This window comes from Pseudophryne corroboree (assembly GCF_028390025.1).
Source record: "Pseudophryne corroboree isolate aPseCor3 chromosome 3 unlocalized genomic scaffold, aPseCor3.hap2 SUPER_3_unloc_48, whole genome shotgun sequence".
Classification (NCBI taxonomy): Eukaryota; Metazoa; Chordata; class Amphibia; order Anura; family Myobatrachidae; genus Pseudophryne; species Pseudophryne corroboree.
This window is the reverse complement of record NW_026967539.1, coordinates 579,042-599,232: the sequence shown is the minus strand read 5'-3', so window position 1 is coordinate 599,232 and position 20,191 is coordinate 579,042. Positions and strand designations below refer to the sequence as shown.

Here is a 20,191-nt window from a genome sequence, read left to right as displayed (position 1 = left end):
GGTAACCGCCTCAGGCCGCAGCGCCCTGGGTGACCACCCTGCTAACCCGCACCTATAACCGCCACTGGCGGGATCCCCTGAGCTGGATGACCAGCGACCCTCCCCGCATCCACCCCACTGCAGCCAACACTTCAACATCGACAACAAAGCCCCTCCCAGTGCACATAGTGCAGCCAAATGCACGAGTACAGAGTGTCCACAGACATGCAGAGCACCCGCCTGAGCGTAACCTCCAATGTAAGCAACCCAGTCTGTGCACTCAACTAATCCCAGCAACATACCCATGTCATCACAGACACACACAGCCTGCCCCCCCTCCCTTTACACACACAGCCCGTTTCCCCTGTCCCTACACACACCACACACATACAGTACATACATACATACATACATACATACATACATACACACACACACACACACTGAAGGGTTAGCTCTTCTGTCTTTGTAAATATTACTTTTTATATGATCAATTTCCTTATAATAAGTATAGTGTAAAAGTGAATATTTCTACCTCCCTAATGAAGGGTTAAACATGCTATATGAATTGTTATGTGTTTGAATAGACACGTACGCACTCTCTACAAGATGCCTTTGTCTGTTCATATAATATAAGGCTTGTGTGTGTCTTATCTTCAAGGACAATTACATACCAGATCAAAACTGTTACTTCTGTGTGTTACTAAAATATCCTGCATGTAATGTCGTATGCTACTTCTATTTATCCAATCATATGCTTGCACATATTGTATACACCCATGTTTCTTTTCTATATAGTACTCTGTAATTTATTAAATAAACAGTGTGAATTTTTACTGCTTGTGTTGTGCATGTAACTGATAGCGTAAAGGTTTACACTCCCAGACGTCTGAGAGGCCATCACATCGAGGGTTAAGGTATAAGGGCAAATCCTTTCAGCTGGGGGCTCGTCCGGGATTCAGTGATCGTCCCTGAATGGTAAAAATAGAGAATTTATTGTCTGTCTTTGCCATACAGGATTGCGGTCATACACTGAAGCTGAATCCGTGTCAGTGTTCCGGGAACACGTGACAAGGTAATATTTAAGTCCGGGACTTAATATTACGAAGTTTTATGTAAAAGCATAAAACAGGTATCAGGGATACCATAGAATCTTTAATGTCTGGGACTTAAAGAATACGTCTGAGAAAGGACCCGGGGTCCAAGCGCAATTCTCCAAAGACGTCAGTATCTGGGATACTTAAAAAAAAACATAGACCTGGGGTCTATACGTAACGTAGAGAATACCCCGATTTGATCGCCTATATATTCTTGTATGTTTGTAGTGAGATAAGTTCTTATATTTGGTCCAGACGGCTGGTAAGTTTTCGTCTGCCAGATATCTTTACTCAAATACTTTTCTTGCTTCCTGTTTAAAACGCTGTATTTTTCTGACATCTTGTACGAAGGTAAGCGTACCCGTCAAAAGATTTCATGTTCTCACTATACAGATAATATTGTGATATTGTCAATGACTAATTAACTGGTTAAGCTGATGCATGTATAAGTAGAGTGTTGTATATTTTAGATAATTTTCTTTTAAAAGTTGTACTGTTGATTTATATTACTGTCTGACAATGGGCTCTAGTCAGAGTAAAGAACTGCATATCCCCCGCCCCTCCCTGGTGAGACATGCAAGATGTATGTTGCCCGTAACTCTACCTCAGAGTATTATTTAGTTAACCCATGGGTGGATAATTTAGCGGGATGGACAGAGAAAGCAGGACAGGACCCATTCCTACGGGAAGGCAGTAATTACCTTTTCTATATGGAGATTTAAGAAAAAATGTCAGTTCCCAACAGCACAGAAGCGAGGCTGCAGAGAGATCCCTCTCGCCTCCCCCCTTTGCATTCCAATGTATCCTGCGCTCAGAGACACAAATCTCTTGGCAGCAGTAACCCTTTCACACTAGATGGGATTGCCTCCAGCTCCACTGCTGGAGGGTGCGTCCACTAGCTCTATCCCTAGCACCAATAACCCAGAGTTTAGATAATAGTAAAACACTGTCCCAAGCCCACTATTACCCTCGATGGCTGTATATCTTATTTGCGCAAAGCTTGCAAAGGACGCAGCTATACACATATGAAGGAAGTCTTTAAAGCCTGTGCTTTTTGCCTGTCGCTGTAGCTTGTAAACAGAAACCTTCATAGTCTGTTACTGCGTTTTGGAAAAGGTTTAAGGACTGCTGGACAGATGACGCTGGCTTACCTTTGCTTAACTCAGAAAGCTTACTCATTTCCCCACCAGACAGAGCCAACCCCGCAGTCAGGGAAGATTCCAAAGACCTCGCGCACTGACAGGGCCCGGAGGAGGGCATCCCAGCCTTTATTCAACTCTCCCGTCATAGTAAAGATTCACCTCTGCTGCCACTTATTATAAATGGAAGTAAAATTCCCTTTTTAGTGGACAGCGGTGCAACAACCAGTGTTTTGTGTTCTGACTTATGCAGTATCCCCTCTCACCAGAAAAGATAGAAGGTCTCCGCCCCGTGATACAGCAATTCTTACAACAGGGTCTCTCAGACATATTGTATCACCATACTGTACTCCTGTGAACCCTGTTGCCAAAGCTGATGGTAGTATAAGATTTGTACAGAATCTCAGAGCGATCAATCAGCCAATTGTCCCGATTGCACCAATTGTTCCAGATGTAAACTCACTCATTTCTGCAATCCCTGCAGATGCTGCGTTCTCTGTAATTGATTTGAAGAATGCCTTTTTTTTTCAGCATACCTGTAGATTCACAGACACAATTACTTTTTGCCTTTTCTTTTGAGGGTAAACAACTTACCTGGTGCAGATTATTGACGCACCTGTTGTCTCCAGGCCACATTGAGGCCCTGGCAACCTCACCATGGTTCAGTCCTGCTACAGTATGCAGATGATCTGCTGCTCTGTAGTAAAACTGAGGAGGCCTGCCGAGAGGATGGTGTTTCATTACTAAACTGGCTTTGTGAATGTGGACACAAGGTGTCCAAAATAAAAATGCAATGGTGTAAAAAGCATGTTGATTACTTAGGTTTTGTGCTCACTCAGGGAGAGAGGAAAATCAGTCCACAACGCATACAGTCTGTATTGGGCCTGGTCACCCCAACTACCCAGAGGGAACTACTGTCCTTCCTGGGTATGGTAAATTACTGCAAACAGTGGATTTCTGATTGCTCCTATTATGATAACATTTTGAGACAAGCCACACTGAAGGACAAACCTAAAACTGTACAATGGTCACAAGAAATGTTAACTGCATATGAAAGTTTAAAATGTATGTTGATGAAAAGTCCGGCACTTGGCCTCCCCAGTTATGTGCTACCTTTCCATCTATATGCAAGGGACAATTGTAAAACCATGGCGGGGGTGCTCACACAGTTTCATGGAGGGAAGTTGCGCCCCGTGGCATTTTTTTCCCAAAGTCATGCCAGTGTCTGTGCAAGGTATGCCTGCCTGCCTCAGGGCTTTGGCAGCCTGTGCAATGGTTGCAGAAATGGCCACTACCCTCACTTTAGGCCACATCACAGTACTCCACACCACACATGATGTCCTGGCAATACTTAAAGGCTTACACACAGCACATGTCAGCACAACGCCTTAGTGGATATGAAGTACTCCTTTTGAGTAACCCCACCCTTACCATTAAATACACTGCTAGTTCTTCTGGCCCTGCACCCATTCTCAATGCCCTTTTAGGCTTGAAAGGTCCCGAGGATGAACCACCCGACCTACATGACTGTGCTGCTTCCATTGAAGCTGAAACTTCTCCCAGACTTGACATGTCTCCCGTTCCCATACCAGGCGCAGACGTAGTTTTTGTTGACGGCTCATGTAGTAGGCCCAATGACAATACATACCAGGCTGGCTATGCCATTGTCACCCTCCCTGATACTGTGTTGGAAACCCTACCAATACCTTATCAGTCCGCGCAAGCTGCAGAACTCGTTGCACTCACTAGAGCATGTCCCTCCCTTGACAACGTCCATCTGCTCACTCAACTTCAAGCTGCTGCGACTAATGCTGATCTCTCCGACTGGACTTACCCAATTCTGCAGAAAAAATCCTAAATCAGGATTAATCTGCAAAGAGGGGAAACCCTGTATACCCCAGTCCAGTGCCCCTTTGCTCGTTGCCCAGTGCCGTGGTGTTGGTCACCGTGGTGAAGCCACAACACTCCTCCTACTAACCAATGATTTTTATGTTACTAATGCCAAATCACTTGTGGACCAGTATGTTAGCAGATGCATCACTTGCCTCAGGAACAACCCTAATAAAGCTAAACACCAGCATCTTGAATACCCCACAGAAAACTCTAGGATACTCACCCTTTGAAATACTAATGGGTAGACCCTTTTCCTACACCCTGGGCTAAGAAACCACTAGTAATACAGGAAGGAGATCTAGAACTCATCAGAGAAGAGTATGTCAGGTCCCTGATAACAAAACTGAATGAAATTGAACATGAGGTTGTTTGTAAAAACCCTTTGAATCCACAGGAACCTACACACCCCTTTAAAGTCGGAGACAGAGTCGTGGTGAAGGTGCTCCCCAGGAACAAGAGCCCAGGAGACTTCACCTATGGTCCAGAGACAGAGGTCGTAGCAGTTACCCGAACAGCAGTCCTGACAGAGGAAAGTCCTGCCTGGATCCATGCATCCCGAGTAAAAAAGGTTCCTAGACCAGACCTAGAGAGGGAAGCAAGTGATTCCAGTGAGGTACGAACCGGGGCAGACAGCCCTGACCTCCCACCTAGCGAAGAAAGAAGAACAGAAGAAGATGAGGAACCTGTCCCCTATCTCTATCCTGGGGACTATCTCGATAGCCCTACTGGCCCTTATTCACCTCACAATATGTGAAGTCGACATCACACAAACAAATGGGATCCCCACCTTGTGGCATAATTCCTCTAACACACACGTAGCCACATATATCCTTGACTATTTTATGTTCCCCAAACTTGCTGACAACAAATATTATATACAACAAAGGAGGAAATCAGGAATGTCTGAGACAGTATATATTTGTGTTACTGACGAATGGTACTATGACATTAGATATTATGGATCTAATTGTAATTCCTGGGAAGCTGTGGGGTGGAATACAGGAACAGATTGGGGATATCGCCCATCAGCTGCCAGAAACAGATATGGTCAACATCTGAACTTACTTCAAAGATTGTCTATTAATTTTTGGTTGGAATGGATGAAGTATAGTGCTAACAAACACAATAAAAGCAACTGTTATGTCTGTGGCAAATCTAGGCCCCACCTAGGTACAGTGCCCCTTAATATACCCCTAGAACAGGAAAATTGTTTTTTCAGCCTTTCCAATGACACCAAAACAAATGACAGTCCGTGCGAAATGTGGAAAAGGGAATATCCCATATTGTCAAAAAATCCCAACCCAGGAAGCACCATAACCATATATCCTGGAAACTATACCTGTTATACATCTAACACCACCACAGGGAGAAATTTAAAAGGAGCCTCACTCAAGAATCATGTCATATAACAATCATGATTCTAAGAGGGGATTGAAGGGTTAGCTCTTCTGTCTTTGTAAATATTACTTTTTATATGATCAATTTCCTTATAATAAGTATAGTGTAAAAGTGAATATTTCTACCTCCCTAATGAAGGGTTAAACATGCTATATGAATTGTTATGTGTTTGAATAGACACGTACGCACTCTCTACAAGATGCCTTTGTCTGTTCATATAATATAAGGCTTGTGTGTGTCTTATCTTCAAGGACAATTACATACCAGATCAAAACTGTTACTTCTGTGTGTTACTAAAATATCCTGCATGTAATGTCGTATGCTACTTCTATTTATCCAATCATATGCTTGCACATATTGTATACACCCATGTTTCTTTTCTATATAGTACTCTGTAATTTATTAAATAAACAGTGTGAATTTTTACTGCTTGTGTTGTGCATGTAACTGATAGCGTAAAGGTTTACACTCCCAGACGTCTGAGAGGCCATCACATCGAGGGTTAAGGTATAAGGGCAAATCCTTTCACACACACACACACACACACACACACACACACACACACACACACAAAGCCTGTTACACACACACACACACTCCCCCCTGTCCCCTCCAGTCACCATACACACACTCTCTCACCCTGTTCACCCCAGTCCCTACACACACACACACCCAGCCTGTCCTTTCCAACACAAAGTCCCTGTTCCCCACAGCCCTCTCACTCTCTCTCTCATTTCCCCCAGTCACTGAGCCTTACGGACACAGCAGAAGCGCTAGACAGACTAGGGGCGTGGCCTAATCACGGACCCGTGGCCACGCCCCCTTTGAGGGAACCCCCACACACACCATTAAGCAAGCATCACTAGAAGGCCCTGCAGAGGGGTCACGGGACCAGACAAGTTGCTAAATCACCCTGCATCCCGGCAAGCAAGGTGAGGAGGAGAGAAATCTTTCAGCACAGGATAGCTTTCTGGTGCTACTGACTTGCTGGAACAGGAAAAACATTTTTCCTGTTTCCAGCAGCAGGGGATGCTGTGGGCCTGTTTTGATGGGGTGGCCTGGAGCTGCAGCTCCATCCGCCCCATTGTTAATCCGGCTCTGTTACAGTGTCAGTAATAGGATATGTGGCATGCCTATATTGTGTGTGTGACTGCGGCTGTATCTGCATACAGAATGCTATGTTACAGTGTCAGTAATAGGACATGTGGCATGCCTATATTATGTAAGTGACTGCGGCTGTATCTGCATACAGAATGCTATGTTACAGTGTCAGTAATAGGATATGCAGCATGCCTGTATTCTGTGTGTGATTGCGGCTGTATCTGCATATGGAATGCTACGTTACAGTGTTAGTAATAGGATATGTGACATACCTATATTGTGTGTGTGGCTGAGGCTGTATCTGCATACAGAATGCTATGTTACAGTGTCAGTAATAGGATATGTGACATACCTATATTGTGTGTGTGGCTGAGGCTGTATCTGCATACAGAATGCTATGTTACAGTGTCAGTAATAGGATATGTGGCATGTCCAAAGGTGTGAAACAGGCAGGACACACCAAATGGGGTAAAACAAATAATTGAAGATCTAGGTAGACTAGAGGAAAGGTCAGGAGTCTGGCAATTACAGTTTAATGCCAAAAAATACAAAATCATGCACTTGGGCCTCAAAAACCCAAAGGCTAAATATAGTATTAATGGCACTATACTGGAAACTACTGAGGAGGAAAGGGATCTAGGAGTCACTATCTCAGGTGACATAAAGGATAAATATAGTATTAATGGCACTATACTGGAAACTACTGAGGAGGAAAGGGATCTAGGAGTCACTATTTCAGGTGACATAAAGGATAAATATAGTATTAATGGCACTATACTGAAAACTACTGAGGAGGAAAGGGATCTAGGAGTCACTATCTCAGGTGACATAAAGGATAAATACAGTATTAATGGCACTATACTGGAAACTACTGAGGAGGAAAGGGATCTAGGAGTCACTATTTCAGGTGACATAAAGGATAAATATAGTATTAATGGCACTATACTGGAAACTACTGAGGAGGAAAGGGATCTAGGAGTCACTATTTCAGGTGACATAAAGGATAAATATAGTATCAATGTCACTATACTGGAAACTACTGAGGAGGAAAGGGATCTAGGAGTCACTATTTCAGGTGACATAAAGGATAAATATAGTATTAATGGCACTATACTGGATACTACTGAGGAGGAAAGGGATCTAGGAGTCACTATTTCAGGTGACATAAAGGATAAATATAGTATTAATGGCACTATACTGGAAACTACTGAGGAGGAAAGGGATCTAGGAGTCACTATTTCAGGTGATATAAAGGATAAATATAGTATTAATGGCACTATACTGGAAACTACTGAGGAGGAAAGGGATCTAGGAGTCACTATTTCAGGTGACATAAAGGATAAATATAGTATCAATGTCACTATACTGGAAACTACTGATGAGGAAAGGGATCTAGGAGTCACTATTTCAGGTGACATAAAGGATAAATATAGTATCAATGTCACTATACTGGAAACTACTGAGGAGGAAAGGGATCTAGGAGTCACTATTTCAGGTGACATAAAGGATAAATATAGTATTAATGGCACTATACTGGAAACTACTGAGGAGGAAAGGGATCTAGGAGTCACTATTTCAGGTGATATAAAGGATAAATATAGTATTAATGGCACTATACTGGAAACTACTGAGGAGGAAAGGGATCTAGGAGTCACTATTTCAGGTGACATAAAGGATAAATATAGTATTAATGGTGCTATACTGGAAACTACTGAGGAGGAAAGGGATCTAGGAGTCACTATTTCAGGTGACATAAAGGATAAATATAGTATTAATGGCACTATACTGGAAACTACTGAGGAGGAAAGGGATCTAGGAGTCACTATTTCAGGTGACATAAAGAATAAATATAGTATTAATAGCACTAAACTGGAAACTACTGGGGAGGAAAGGGATCTAGGAGTCACTATTTCAGGTGACATAAAGGATAAATATAGTATTAATGGCACTATACTGGGGACTACTGAGGAGGAAAGGGATCTAGGAGTCACTATTTCAGGTGACATAAAGGATAAATATAGTATTAATGGCACTATACTGGGGACTACTGAGGAGGAAAGGGATCTAGGAGTCACTATTTCAGGTGACATAAAGGATAAATATAGTATTAATGGCACTATACTGGAAACTACTGAGGAGGAAAAGGATCTAGGAGTCACTATTTCAGGTGACATAAAGGATAAATATAGTATTAATGGCACTATACTGGACACTACTGAGGGGGAAAGGGATCTAGGAGTCACTATCTCAGGTGATATAAAGGATAAATATAGTATTAATGACACTATACTGGGAACTACTGAGGAGGAAAGGGATCTAGGAGTCACTATTTCAGGTGACAAAGGATAAATATAGTATTAATGACACTATACTGGGAACTACTGAGGAGGAAAGGGATCTAGGAGTCACTATTTCAGGTGACATAAAGGATAAATATAGTATTAAAGACACTATACTGGTAACTACTGAGGAGGAAAGGGATCTAGGAGTCACTATTTCAGGTGACATAAAGGATAAATATAGTATTAATGGCACTATACTGGAAACTACTGAGGAGGAAAGGAATCTAGGATTCACTATTTCAGGTGACATAAAGGATAAATATAGTATTAAAGACACTATACTGGAAACTACTGAGGAGGAAAGGGATCTAGGAGTCACTATTTCAGGTGACATAAAGGATAAATATAGTATTAATGGCACTATACTGGAAACTACTGATGAGGAAAGGGATCTAGGAGTCACTATTTCAGGTGACATAAAGGATAAATATAGTATCAATGTCACTATACTGGAAACTACTGAGGAGGAAAGGGATCTAGGAGTCACTATTTCAGGTGACATAAAGGATAAATATAGTATTAATGGCACTATACTGGATACTACTGAGGAGGAAAGGGATCTAGGAGTCACTATTTCAGGTGACATAAAGGATAAATATAGTATTAATGGCACTATACTGGAAACTACTGAGGAGGAAAGGGATCTAGGAGTCACTATTTCAGGTGATATAAAGGATAAATATAGTATTAATGGCACTATACTGGAAACTACTGAGGAGGAAAGGGATCTAGGAGTCACTATTTCAGGTGACATAAAGGATAAATATAGTATCAATGTCACTATACTGGAAACTACTGATGAGGAAAGGGATCTAGGAGTCACTATTTCAGGTGACATAAAGGATAAATATAGTATCAATGTCACTATACTGGAAACTACTGAGGAGGAAAGGGATCTAGGAGTCACTATTTCAGGTGACATAAAGGATAAATATAGTATTAATGGCACTATACTGGAAACTACTGAGGAGGAAAGGGATCTAGGAGTCACTATTTCAGGTGATATAAAGGATAAATATAGTATTAATGGCACTATACTGGAAACTACTGAGGAGGAAAGGGATCTAGGAGTCACTATTTCAGGTGACATAAAGGATAAATATAGTATTAATGGTGCTATACTGGAAACTACTGAGGAGGAAAGGGATCTAGGAGTCACTATTTCAGGTGACATAAAGGATAAATATAGTATTAATGGCACTATACTGGAAACTACTGAGGAGGAAAGGGATCTAGGAGTCACTATTTCAGGTGACATAAAGAATAAATATAGTATTAATAGCACTAAACTGGAAACTACTGGGGAGGAAAGGGATCTAGGAGTCACTATTTCAGGTGACATAAAGGATAAATATAGTATTAATGGCACTATACTGGGGACTACTGAGGAGGAAAGGGATCTAGGAGTCACTATTTCAGGTGACATAAAGGATAAATATAGTATTAATGGCACTATACTGGGGACTACTGAGGAGGAAAGGGATCTAGGAGTCACTATTTCAGGTGACATAAAGGATAAATATAGTATTAATGGCACTATACTGGAAACTACTGAGGAGGAAAAGGATCTAGGAGTCACTATTTCAGGTGACATAAAGGATAAATATAGTATTAATGGCACTATACTGGACACTACTGAGGAGGAAAGGGATCTAGGAGTCACTATCTCAGGTGATATAAAGGATAAATATAGTATTAATGACACTATACTGGGAACTACTGAGGAGGAAAGGGATCTAGGAGTCACTATTTCAGGTGACAAAGGATAAATATAGTATTAATGACACTATACTGGGAACTACTGAGGAGGAAAGGGATCTAGGAGTCACTATTTCAGGTGACATAAAGGATAAATATAGTATTAAAGACACTATACTGGTAACTACTGAGGAGGAAAGGGATCTAGGAGTCACTATTTCAGGTGACATAAAGGATAAATATAGTATTAATGGCACTATACTGGAAACTACTGAGGAGGAAAGGGATCTAGGATTCACTATTTCAGGTGACATAAAGGATAAATATAGTATTAAAGACACTATACTGGAAACTACTGAGGAGGAAAGGGATCTAGGAGTCACTATCTCAGGTGACATAAAGGCTAAATATAGTATTAATGGCACTATACTGGAAACTACTGAGGAGGAAAGGGATCTAGGATTCACTATTTCAGGTGACATAAAGGATAAATATAGTATTAAAGACAATATACTGGACACTACTGAGGAGGAAAGGGATCTAGGAGTCACTATCTCAGGTGACAAAGGATAAATATAGTATTAATGACACTATACTGGAAACTACTGAGGAGGAAAGGGATCTAGGAGTCACTATTTCAGGTGACATAAAGGATAAATATAGTATTAATGGCATTATACTGGTAACTACTGAGGAGGAAAGGGATCTAGGAGTCACTATCTCAGGTGACATAAAGGATAAATATAGTATTAATAGCACTATACTGAGAACTACTGAGGAGGAAAGGGATCTAGGAGTCACTATTTCAGGTGACATAAATGATAAATATAGTATTAATGGCACTATACTGGGAACTACTGAGGAGGAAAGGGATCTAGGAGTCACTATCTCAGGTGACATAAAGGATAAATATAGTATTAATGGCACTATACTGGGAACTACTGAGGAGGAAAGGGATCTAGGAGTCACTATTTCAGGTGACATAAAGGATAAATATAGTATTAATGGCACTATAATATAAACTACTGAGGAGGAAAGAGATCTAGGAGTCACTATTTCAGGTGATATAAAGGATAAATATAGTATTAATGGCACTATACTGGGAACTACTTAGGAGGAAAGGGATCTAGGAGTCACTATTTCAGGTGACATAAAGGATAAATATAGTATTAATGGCACTATAATATAAACTACTGAGGAGGAAAGAGATCTAGGAGTCACTATTTCAGGTGACATAAAGGATAAATATAGTATTAATGGCGCTATACTGGACACTACTGAGGAGGAAAGGGATCTAGGAGTCACTATTTCAGGTGACATAAAGGATAAATATAGTATTAATGGCACTATACTGGAAACTACTGAGGAGGAAAGGGATCTAGGAGTCACTATCTCAGGTGACATAAAGGATAAATACAGTAATAATGGCACTATACTGGGAGCTACTGAGGAGGAAAGGGATCTAGGAGTCACTATCTCAGGTGACATAAAGGATAAATATAGTATAATGGCACTATACTGGGAGCTACTGAGGAGGAAAGGGATCTAGGAGTCACTATTTCAGGTGATATAAAGGATAAATATAGTATTAATGGCACTATACTGGAGACTACTGAGGAGGAAAGGGATCTAGGAGTCACTATTTCAGGTGACATAAAGGATAAATATAGTATTAATGGCACTATACTGGGAACTACTGAGGAGGAAAGGGATCTAGGAGTCACTATCTCAGGTGACATAAAGGATAAATATAGTATTAATGTCACTATACTGGAAACTACAGAGGAGGAAAGGGATCTAGGAGTCACTATTTCAGGTGACATAAAGGATAAATATAGTAATAATGGCATTATACTGGAAACTACTGAGGAGGAAAGGGATCTAGGAGTCACTATTTCAGATGACATAAAGGATAAATATAGTATTAATGGCACTATACTGGAAACTACTGAGGAGGAAAGGGATCTAGGAGTCACTATTTCAGGTGACATAAAGGATAAATATAGTATTAATGGCACTATACTGGGGACTACTGAGGAGGAAAGGGATCTAGGAGTCACTATCTCAGGTGACATAAAGGATAAATATAGTATTAATGGCACTATACTGGGAACTACTGAGGAGGAAAGGGATCTAAGAGTCACTATTTCAGGTGACATAAAGGATAAATATAGTATAATGGCACTATACTGGAACTACTGAGGAGGAAAGGGATCTAGGAGTCACTATCTCAGGTGACATAAAGGATAAATATAGTATAATGGCACTATACTGGAGACTACTGAGGAGGAAAGGGATCTAGGAGTCACTATTTCAGGTGACATAAATGATAAATATAGTATTAATGGCACTATACTGGAAACTACTGAGGAGGAAAGGGATCTAGGAGTCACTATATCAGGTGACATAAATGATAAATATAGTATTAATGGCGCTATACTGGAAACTACTGAGGAGGAAAGGGATCTAGGAGTCACTATTTCAGGTGATATAAAGGATAAATATAGTATTAATGGCACTATACTGGGAACTACTGAGGAGGAAAGGGATCTAGGAGTCACTATCTCAGGTGACATAAAGGATAAATATAGTATTAATGGCACTATACTGGGAACTACTGAGGAGGAAAGGGATCTAGGAGTCACTATTTCAGGTGACATAAAGGATAAATATAGTATAATGGCACTATACTGGAAACTACTGAGGAGGAAAGGGATCTAGGAGTCACTATTTCAGGTGACATAAAGGATAAATATAGTATTAATGGCACTATACTGGAAACTACTGAGGAGGAAAGGGATCTAGGAGTCACTATTTCAGGTGACATAAAGGATAAATATAGTATTAATGGCACTATACTGGGGACTACTGAGGAGGAAAGGGATCTAGGAGTCACTATCTCAGGTGACATAAAGGATAAATATAGTATTAATGGCACTATACTGGGAACTACTGAGGAGGAAAGGGATCTAGGAGTCACTATCTCAGGTGACATAAAGGATAAATATAGTATTAATGGCACTATAGTGGGAACTACTGAGGAGGAAAGGGATCTAGGAGTCACTATCTCAGGTGACATAAAGGATAAATATAGTATTAATGGCACTATACTGGGAGATACTGAGGAGGAGAGGGATCTAGGAGTCACTATCTCAGGTGACATAAAGGATAAATATAGTATTAATGGCATTATACTGGACACTACTGAGGAGGTACATACAGTAACTATATATAACAGAGCAATATAATGTAGATAGGAGAATACTGTACATATAGTGATATATATATATATATATGACAGTACAGTGATATACAGCGTATACACCGCACGCACGAGACTCTGGCGATAGCTCTGTACATACAGTAACTATATATAACACAGCAATATAATGTAGATAGGAGAATACCGTACATATAGTGATATATATATATATATATATATATATATATATATGACAGTACAGGGATATACAGCGTATACACCGCACGCACAAGACTCTGGCGATAGCTCTGTACATACAGTAACTATATATAACACAGCAATATAATGTAGATAGAATACTGTACATATAGTGATATATATATATATATATGACAGTACAGCGATATACAGCGTATACACCGCACGCACAAGACTCTGGCGATAGCTCTGTACATACAGTAACTATATATAACACAGCAATATAATGTAGATAGGAGAATACTGTACATATAGTGATATATATATATATATATATATGACAGTACAGGGATATATAGCGTATACACCGCACGTACGAGACTCTGGCGATAGCTCTGTACATACAGTAACTATATATAACACAGCAATATAATGTAGATAGGAGAATACTGTACATATAGTGATATATATATATATATATATATGACAGTACAGGGATATACAGCGTATACACCGCACGTACGAGACTCTGGCGATAGCTCTGTACATACAGTAACTATATATAACACAGCAATATAATGTAGATAGAAGAATACTGTACATATAGTGATAGATATATATATATATATGACAGTACAGCGATATACAGCGTATACACCGCACGCACGAGACTCTGGCGATAGCTCTGTACATACAGTAACTATATATAACACAGCAATATAATGTAGATAGGAGAATACTGTACATATAGTGATATATATATATATATATATATATATATATATATATGACAGTACAGCGATATACAGCGTATACACCGCACGCACGAGACTCTGGCGATAGCTCTGTACATACAGTAACTATATATAACACAGCAATATAATGTAGATAGAAGAATACTGTACATATAGTGATAGTGATATAAATATATATATCTGACAGTACAGCGATATACAGCGTATACACCGCACGCACGAGACACTGGCGATAGCTCTGTACATACCCACCACGGTGAGCAGCATGTTGTCCAGCAGGAGGGCGATGATGACGACCAGCAGGATGAGTTTGCGGGACTGTCTGCGCTCCCGGAGCCACCGCACGAAGCTGAGCTCGGTGAGGGACATGGTGATCTGCCGGCGGCGGGACCTGCAGTGCGGGGAGAGAGAGGAGTCAGCGCTACAATGTATCACTGCCGGCATTAACCCGTCACCCGCCGGCCCCCCTGCACTGTACCTCTGCCCGGGACTGCCGGCATTAACCCCTCACCCGCCTGCCCCCCTGCACTGTACCACTGGACGGGACTGCCGGCATTAACCCCTCACCCGCCGACCTGCTACAATATATCACTGCCGGGCTTAACCCCTCACCCGCCGGCCCCCCTGCACTGTATCCTATATATCACATACAGGGGTCACATTATATATCCTATATACACTGTAGGTGTTCATCTTACTGTATATATCCTATATATCATTCACAGGGGTCACATTATATATCCTATATATCACATACAGAGTGTACACTATATATCCTATATATCACATACAGAGTGTACATTATATATCCTATATACACTGTAGGTGCTTATCTTACTGTATATAGCCTGTATATCATTCACAGGGGTCACATTATATATCCTATATATCACATACAGGGCGTACATTATATATCCTATATATCATATACAGGGTGTACATTATATATCCTATATATCACATACAGGGCATAGATTATATATCCCATATATCACATACAGGGTGTACATTATATATCCTATATATCACATACAGGGGTCACATTATATATCCTATATACACTGTAGGTGCTTATCTTACTGTATATAGCCTGTATATCATTCACAGGGGTCACATTATATATCCTATATATCACATACAGGGCGTACATTATATATCCCATATATCACATACAGGGTGTACATTATATATCCTATATATCACATACAGGGGTCACATTATATATCCTATATACACTGTTGGTGCTTATCTTACTGTATATAGCCTGCATATCATTCACAGGGGTCACATTATATATCCTATATATCACATACATGGCATACATTATATATCCTATATACACTGTATATGCTCATCTTACTGTATATATCCTATATATCATTCACAGGGGTCACATTATATATCCTATATACACTGTATATGCTCATCCTTACTGTATATATCCCGTAAATCATTCACAGGTGTCACATTATATATCCTATATACACTGCATATGCTCATCTTACTGTATATATCCTATATATCATTCACAGGGGTCACATTATATATCCTATATACACTGTATATGCTCATCTTACTGTATATATCCTATATATCATTCACAGGGGTCACATTATATATCCTATATATCACATACATGGCATACATTATATATCCTATATACACTGTATATGCTCATCTTACTGTATATATCCTAAATATCATTCACAGGGGTCACATTATATATCCTATATATCACATACATGGCATACATTATATATCCTATATACACTGTATATGCTCATCTTACTGTATATATCCTATATATCATTCACAGGGGTCACATTATATATCCTATATATCACATACAGAGTGTACATTATATATCCTATATATCACATACAGAGTGTACATTATATATCCTATATACACTGTAGGTGTTCATCTTACTGTATATATCCTATATATCATTCACAGGGGGTCACATTATATATCCTATATATCACATACAGGGCGTACATTATATATCCTATATATCACATACAGAGTGTACATTATATATCCTATATATCACATACAGGGCGTACATTATATATCCTATATACACTGTATATGCTCATCTTACTGTATATATCCTATATATCATTCACAGGGGTCACATTATATATCCTATATATCACATACAGGGTGTACATTATATATCCTATATATCATTCACAGGGGTCACATTATATATCCTATATATTACATACAGAGTGTACATTATATATCCTATATATCACATACTGGGTGTACATTATATATCGTATATACACTGTAGGTGCTCATCTTACTGTATATAGCCTGTATATCATTCACGGGTGTCACATTGTATATCCTATATATCACATACAGGGCGTAAATTATATATCCTATATACACTGTAGGCAGTGGCGTAACTACTGCCCCCGCAGCCCTCGCTTGGGGGCGAGGAGCTGCGGGGGCGCCGCCACTGATTTAGTGCAGATTGACATGCGGATGAGCGTCTGCATGTCAATCTGCTGTCTCCTCTCCCTCTATCCCTCCGCTGCTGTGATGGAGGGACACGGAGGGCACAGCGCGCGCCTCTCCTGTGTCCCTCCTGCGTCTCCGGCGGGTCTTATAAATGATGTGCTGTTCGTGAGCTCCGATTGGCTCACGAACCGGCACTTCCTTTAACAGACCCGCAGGAGACCCAGGAGGAACACAGGAGAGGCGCGCGCTGTGCCGTCCGTGTCCCTCCATCACAAAACAGCGGGGGAGCGCGCGGGGGGGGGGGGGGGGCACTGGGGGAGCATATGCGGCACAGGGGGAGAGGGACATATGTGGCACTGAGGGGGCATATGTGGCACTGGGGGGGGTATATGTGTACCTGGCACATGGGGGGGGCTATATTTGGCACTGGGGGCATGTGAGTACCTGGCACCGTGGGGGAATATCTGGCACTGGGGGCATATGTGGCACTGGGAGCACAGCCCTAGCAACAAGCACTACCCCCTAGCAACGAGCATGACACCCAGTGCATGAAACCCCTGGCAATAAGCATGACACCCAGTGCATGAAACCCCTGGCAACGAGCATAACACCCTGAGCATGAAAACCCCTGGCACCGTGCATGGAACCAAGAGCATGAAACCCCTGGCAACGAGCAGGTAATTTAAAAGTAATTAGAAGCCTTACTGTAGGACTTAATGTGTAATGGGCATTACGGTGTGTGGCATAATGTATCACAGACATTGCAGTGTGTGTCATAATGTGTCGGGGGCATTACGGTGTGTGCATATTGTGTCATGTGCATTGTTGTGTGCGGCATAATGTGTAAGGGCCATTGCAGTATGTGGCATAATGTATACGGGGCATTACTATAAGGAGGAATAATGACAAATATTATAAGGGGCATGAATCAGGATTATTTTTCTTTCCTGTGGTGGATGAAGCCACGCCCATTTCAACGCAGCCACACCCCATTTTTGCGGCGCGCGCATGTTTATCCGTTTGCTAGTGCCAATTATGGGAGATGGGGGGGGGGGGGGGGGGGGCGCCGAAGAATTTTTTGGCTCGGGGGAGAAAAATTTCTAGTTACGCCACTGACTGTAGGTGCTCATCTCACTGTATATAGCACGTATATCATCCACAGGGATCACATTATATATCCCACAGTATACAGTATATCACATACAGGGCGTACATTATATATCCCATATCACATACAGGGTGTACATTATATATCCTATATATCACATACAGGGTGTACATTATATATCCTATATACACTGTAGGTGCTCATCTTACTGTATATATCCCGTATATCATTCACAGGGGTCACATTATGGGCAGGATGTACTAAAGGGAAAATGCGGTAAACCCCCTATTTTCTTTTTTTTTTATTTTCTGGGGGGTTTTACAGCATTTTCATATGCACTAAGACCGGCGCCGGGTTTTCACCTCCAAGGGTAGCGATACCCTATAGAAGACTATGGGCTTCTTTCTGAGCCCGTACCGCCGAGCGCAGCACCAACCGCTAAACTCTGCACCCGCCGATCGCCACCACTTCATCTCTCTCCTGGCAGCACCAGTCCCGGGATGGCTAGTAACCGGGGGTTACAGCATGGTATACGGAGGAGGGGTGCAGAATATGTGGTATATGGCGGGAGCAGTATATGGATGAGGGGGGAGTCCTGTATATAGGGGGCACTATATAGAGGGGTATGAGGGTGCAGTGTAAGGTGGGGTGTGCAGTGTACATAGGGAAGGGGGGGTGTCCTTGTGGCGGCACCGGAGAGGTGAGGAGCAGCATTAGATTAATGTAACCGTATGTGGAAATCAAACAGAAGGATAGAAAATATGGAAGGTTGTTATAAATGGACCCCCTCCCCCGACTGTCTCTCCGCAGCACCCTCACTCCATATTCAGTGTGCCAATCACTGCCACATGAAAAATGCACCCCTCCCCCGACTCTCTCTCCGCAGCGCCCTCTCTCCGTATTCAGTGTGCCAATCATTGCCACACGAAAACCGCACCCCTCCCCCGACTGTCTCTCCGCAGCGCCCTCTCTCCATATTCAGTGTGCCAATCACTGCCACACGAAAAACGCACCCCTCCCCCGACTGTCTCTCCGCAGCGCCCTCTCTTCATATTCAGTGTGGCAATCACTGCCACATGAAAAACACACCCCTCCCTCGATTGTCTCTCCGCAGCGCTCTCTCTCCGTAATCAGTGTGCCAATCACTGCCACATGAAAAACCCACCCTTCCCTCAACTGTCTCTCCGCAGCGCCTTCTCTCCATATTCAGTGTGCCAATCACTGCCACACGAAAAACGCACCCCTCCCCCGACTGTCTCTCCGCAGCGCCCTCTCTTCATATTCAGTGTGGCAATCACTGCCACATGAAAAACACACCCCTCCCTCCACTGTCTCTCCGCAGCGCCCTCTCTCCGTAATCAGTGTGCCAATCACTGCCACATGAAAAACCCATCCTTCCCTCAACTGTCTCTCTGCAGCGCCCTCTCTCCATATTCAGTGTGCCAATCACTGCCACACGAAAAACGCACCCCTCCCCCGACTGTCTCTCCGCAGCGCCCTCTCTTCATATTCAGTGTGGCAATCACTGCCACATGAAAAACACACCCCTCCCTCCACTGTCTCTCCGCAGCGCCCTCTCTCCGTAATCAGTGTGCCAATCACTGCCACATGAAAAACCCACACTTCCCTTGACTGTCTCTCCGCAGCGCCCTCTTTTCATATTCAGTGTGCCAATCACTGCCACACGAAAAACGCACCCCTCCCCCGACTGTCTCTCCGCAGCGCCCTCTCTCTGTATTCAGTGTATGAGTCAGTCAGATTAGCAGCAGGCTGGAACATCTCGCTGCATGCTCACTTTCAGTCTCATGT

At 41.8% G+C, this 20,191-nt stretch overlaps 1 protein-coding gene across 1 annotated transcript in view; it reads right to left on the bottom strand.

Annotated features, from left to right (window-relative positions):
• The window catches only part of LOC134984301 (synaptic vesicular amine transporter-like), a 398,788-nt gene extending 383,606 nt beyond the window's left edge, over window positions 1-15,182 (bottom strand). Inside the window, exon 1 of the mRNA XM_063949918.1 lies at window positions 15,051-15,182. Within this exon, the coding sequence (XP_063805988.1) occupies window positions 15,051-15,171 (121 nt within the window). The 5' untranslated portion in view covers window positions 15,172-15,182. The remainder of the gene's footprint in view (window positions 1-15,050) is intronic.
• Between the last annotated feature and the right edge of the window lie 5,009 nt (window positions 15,183-20,191).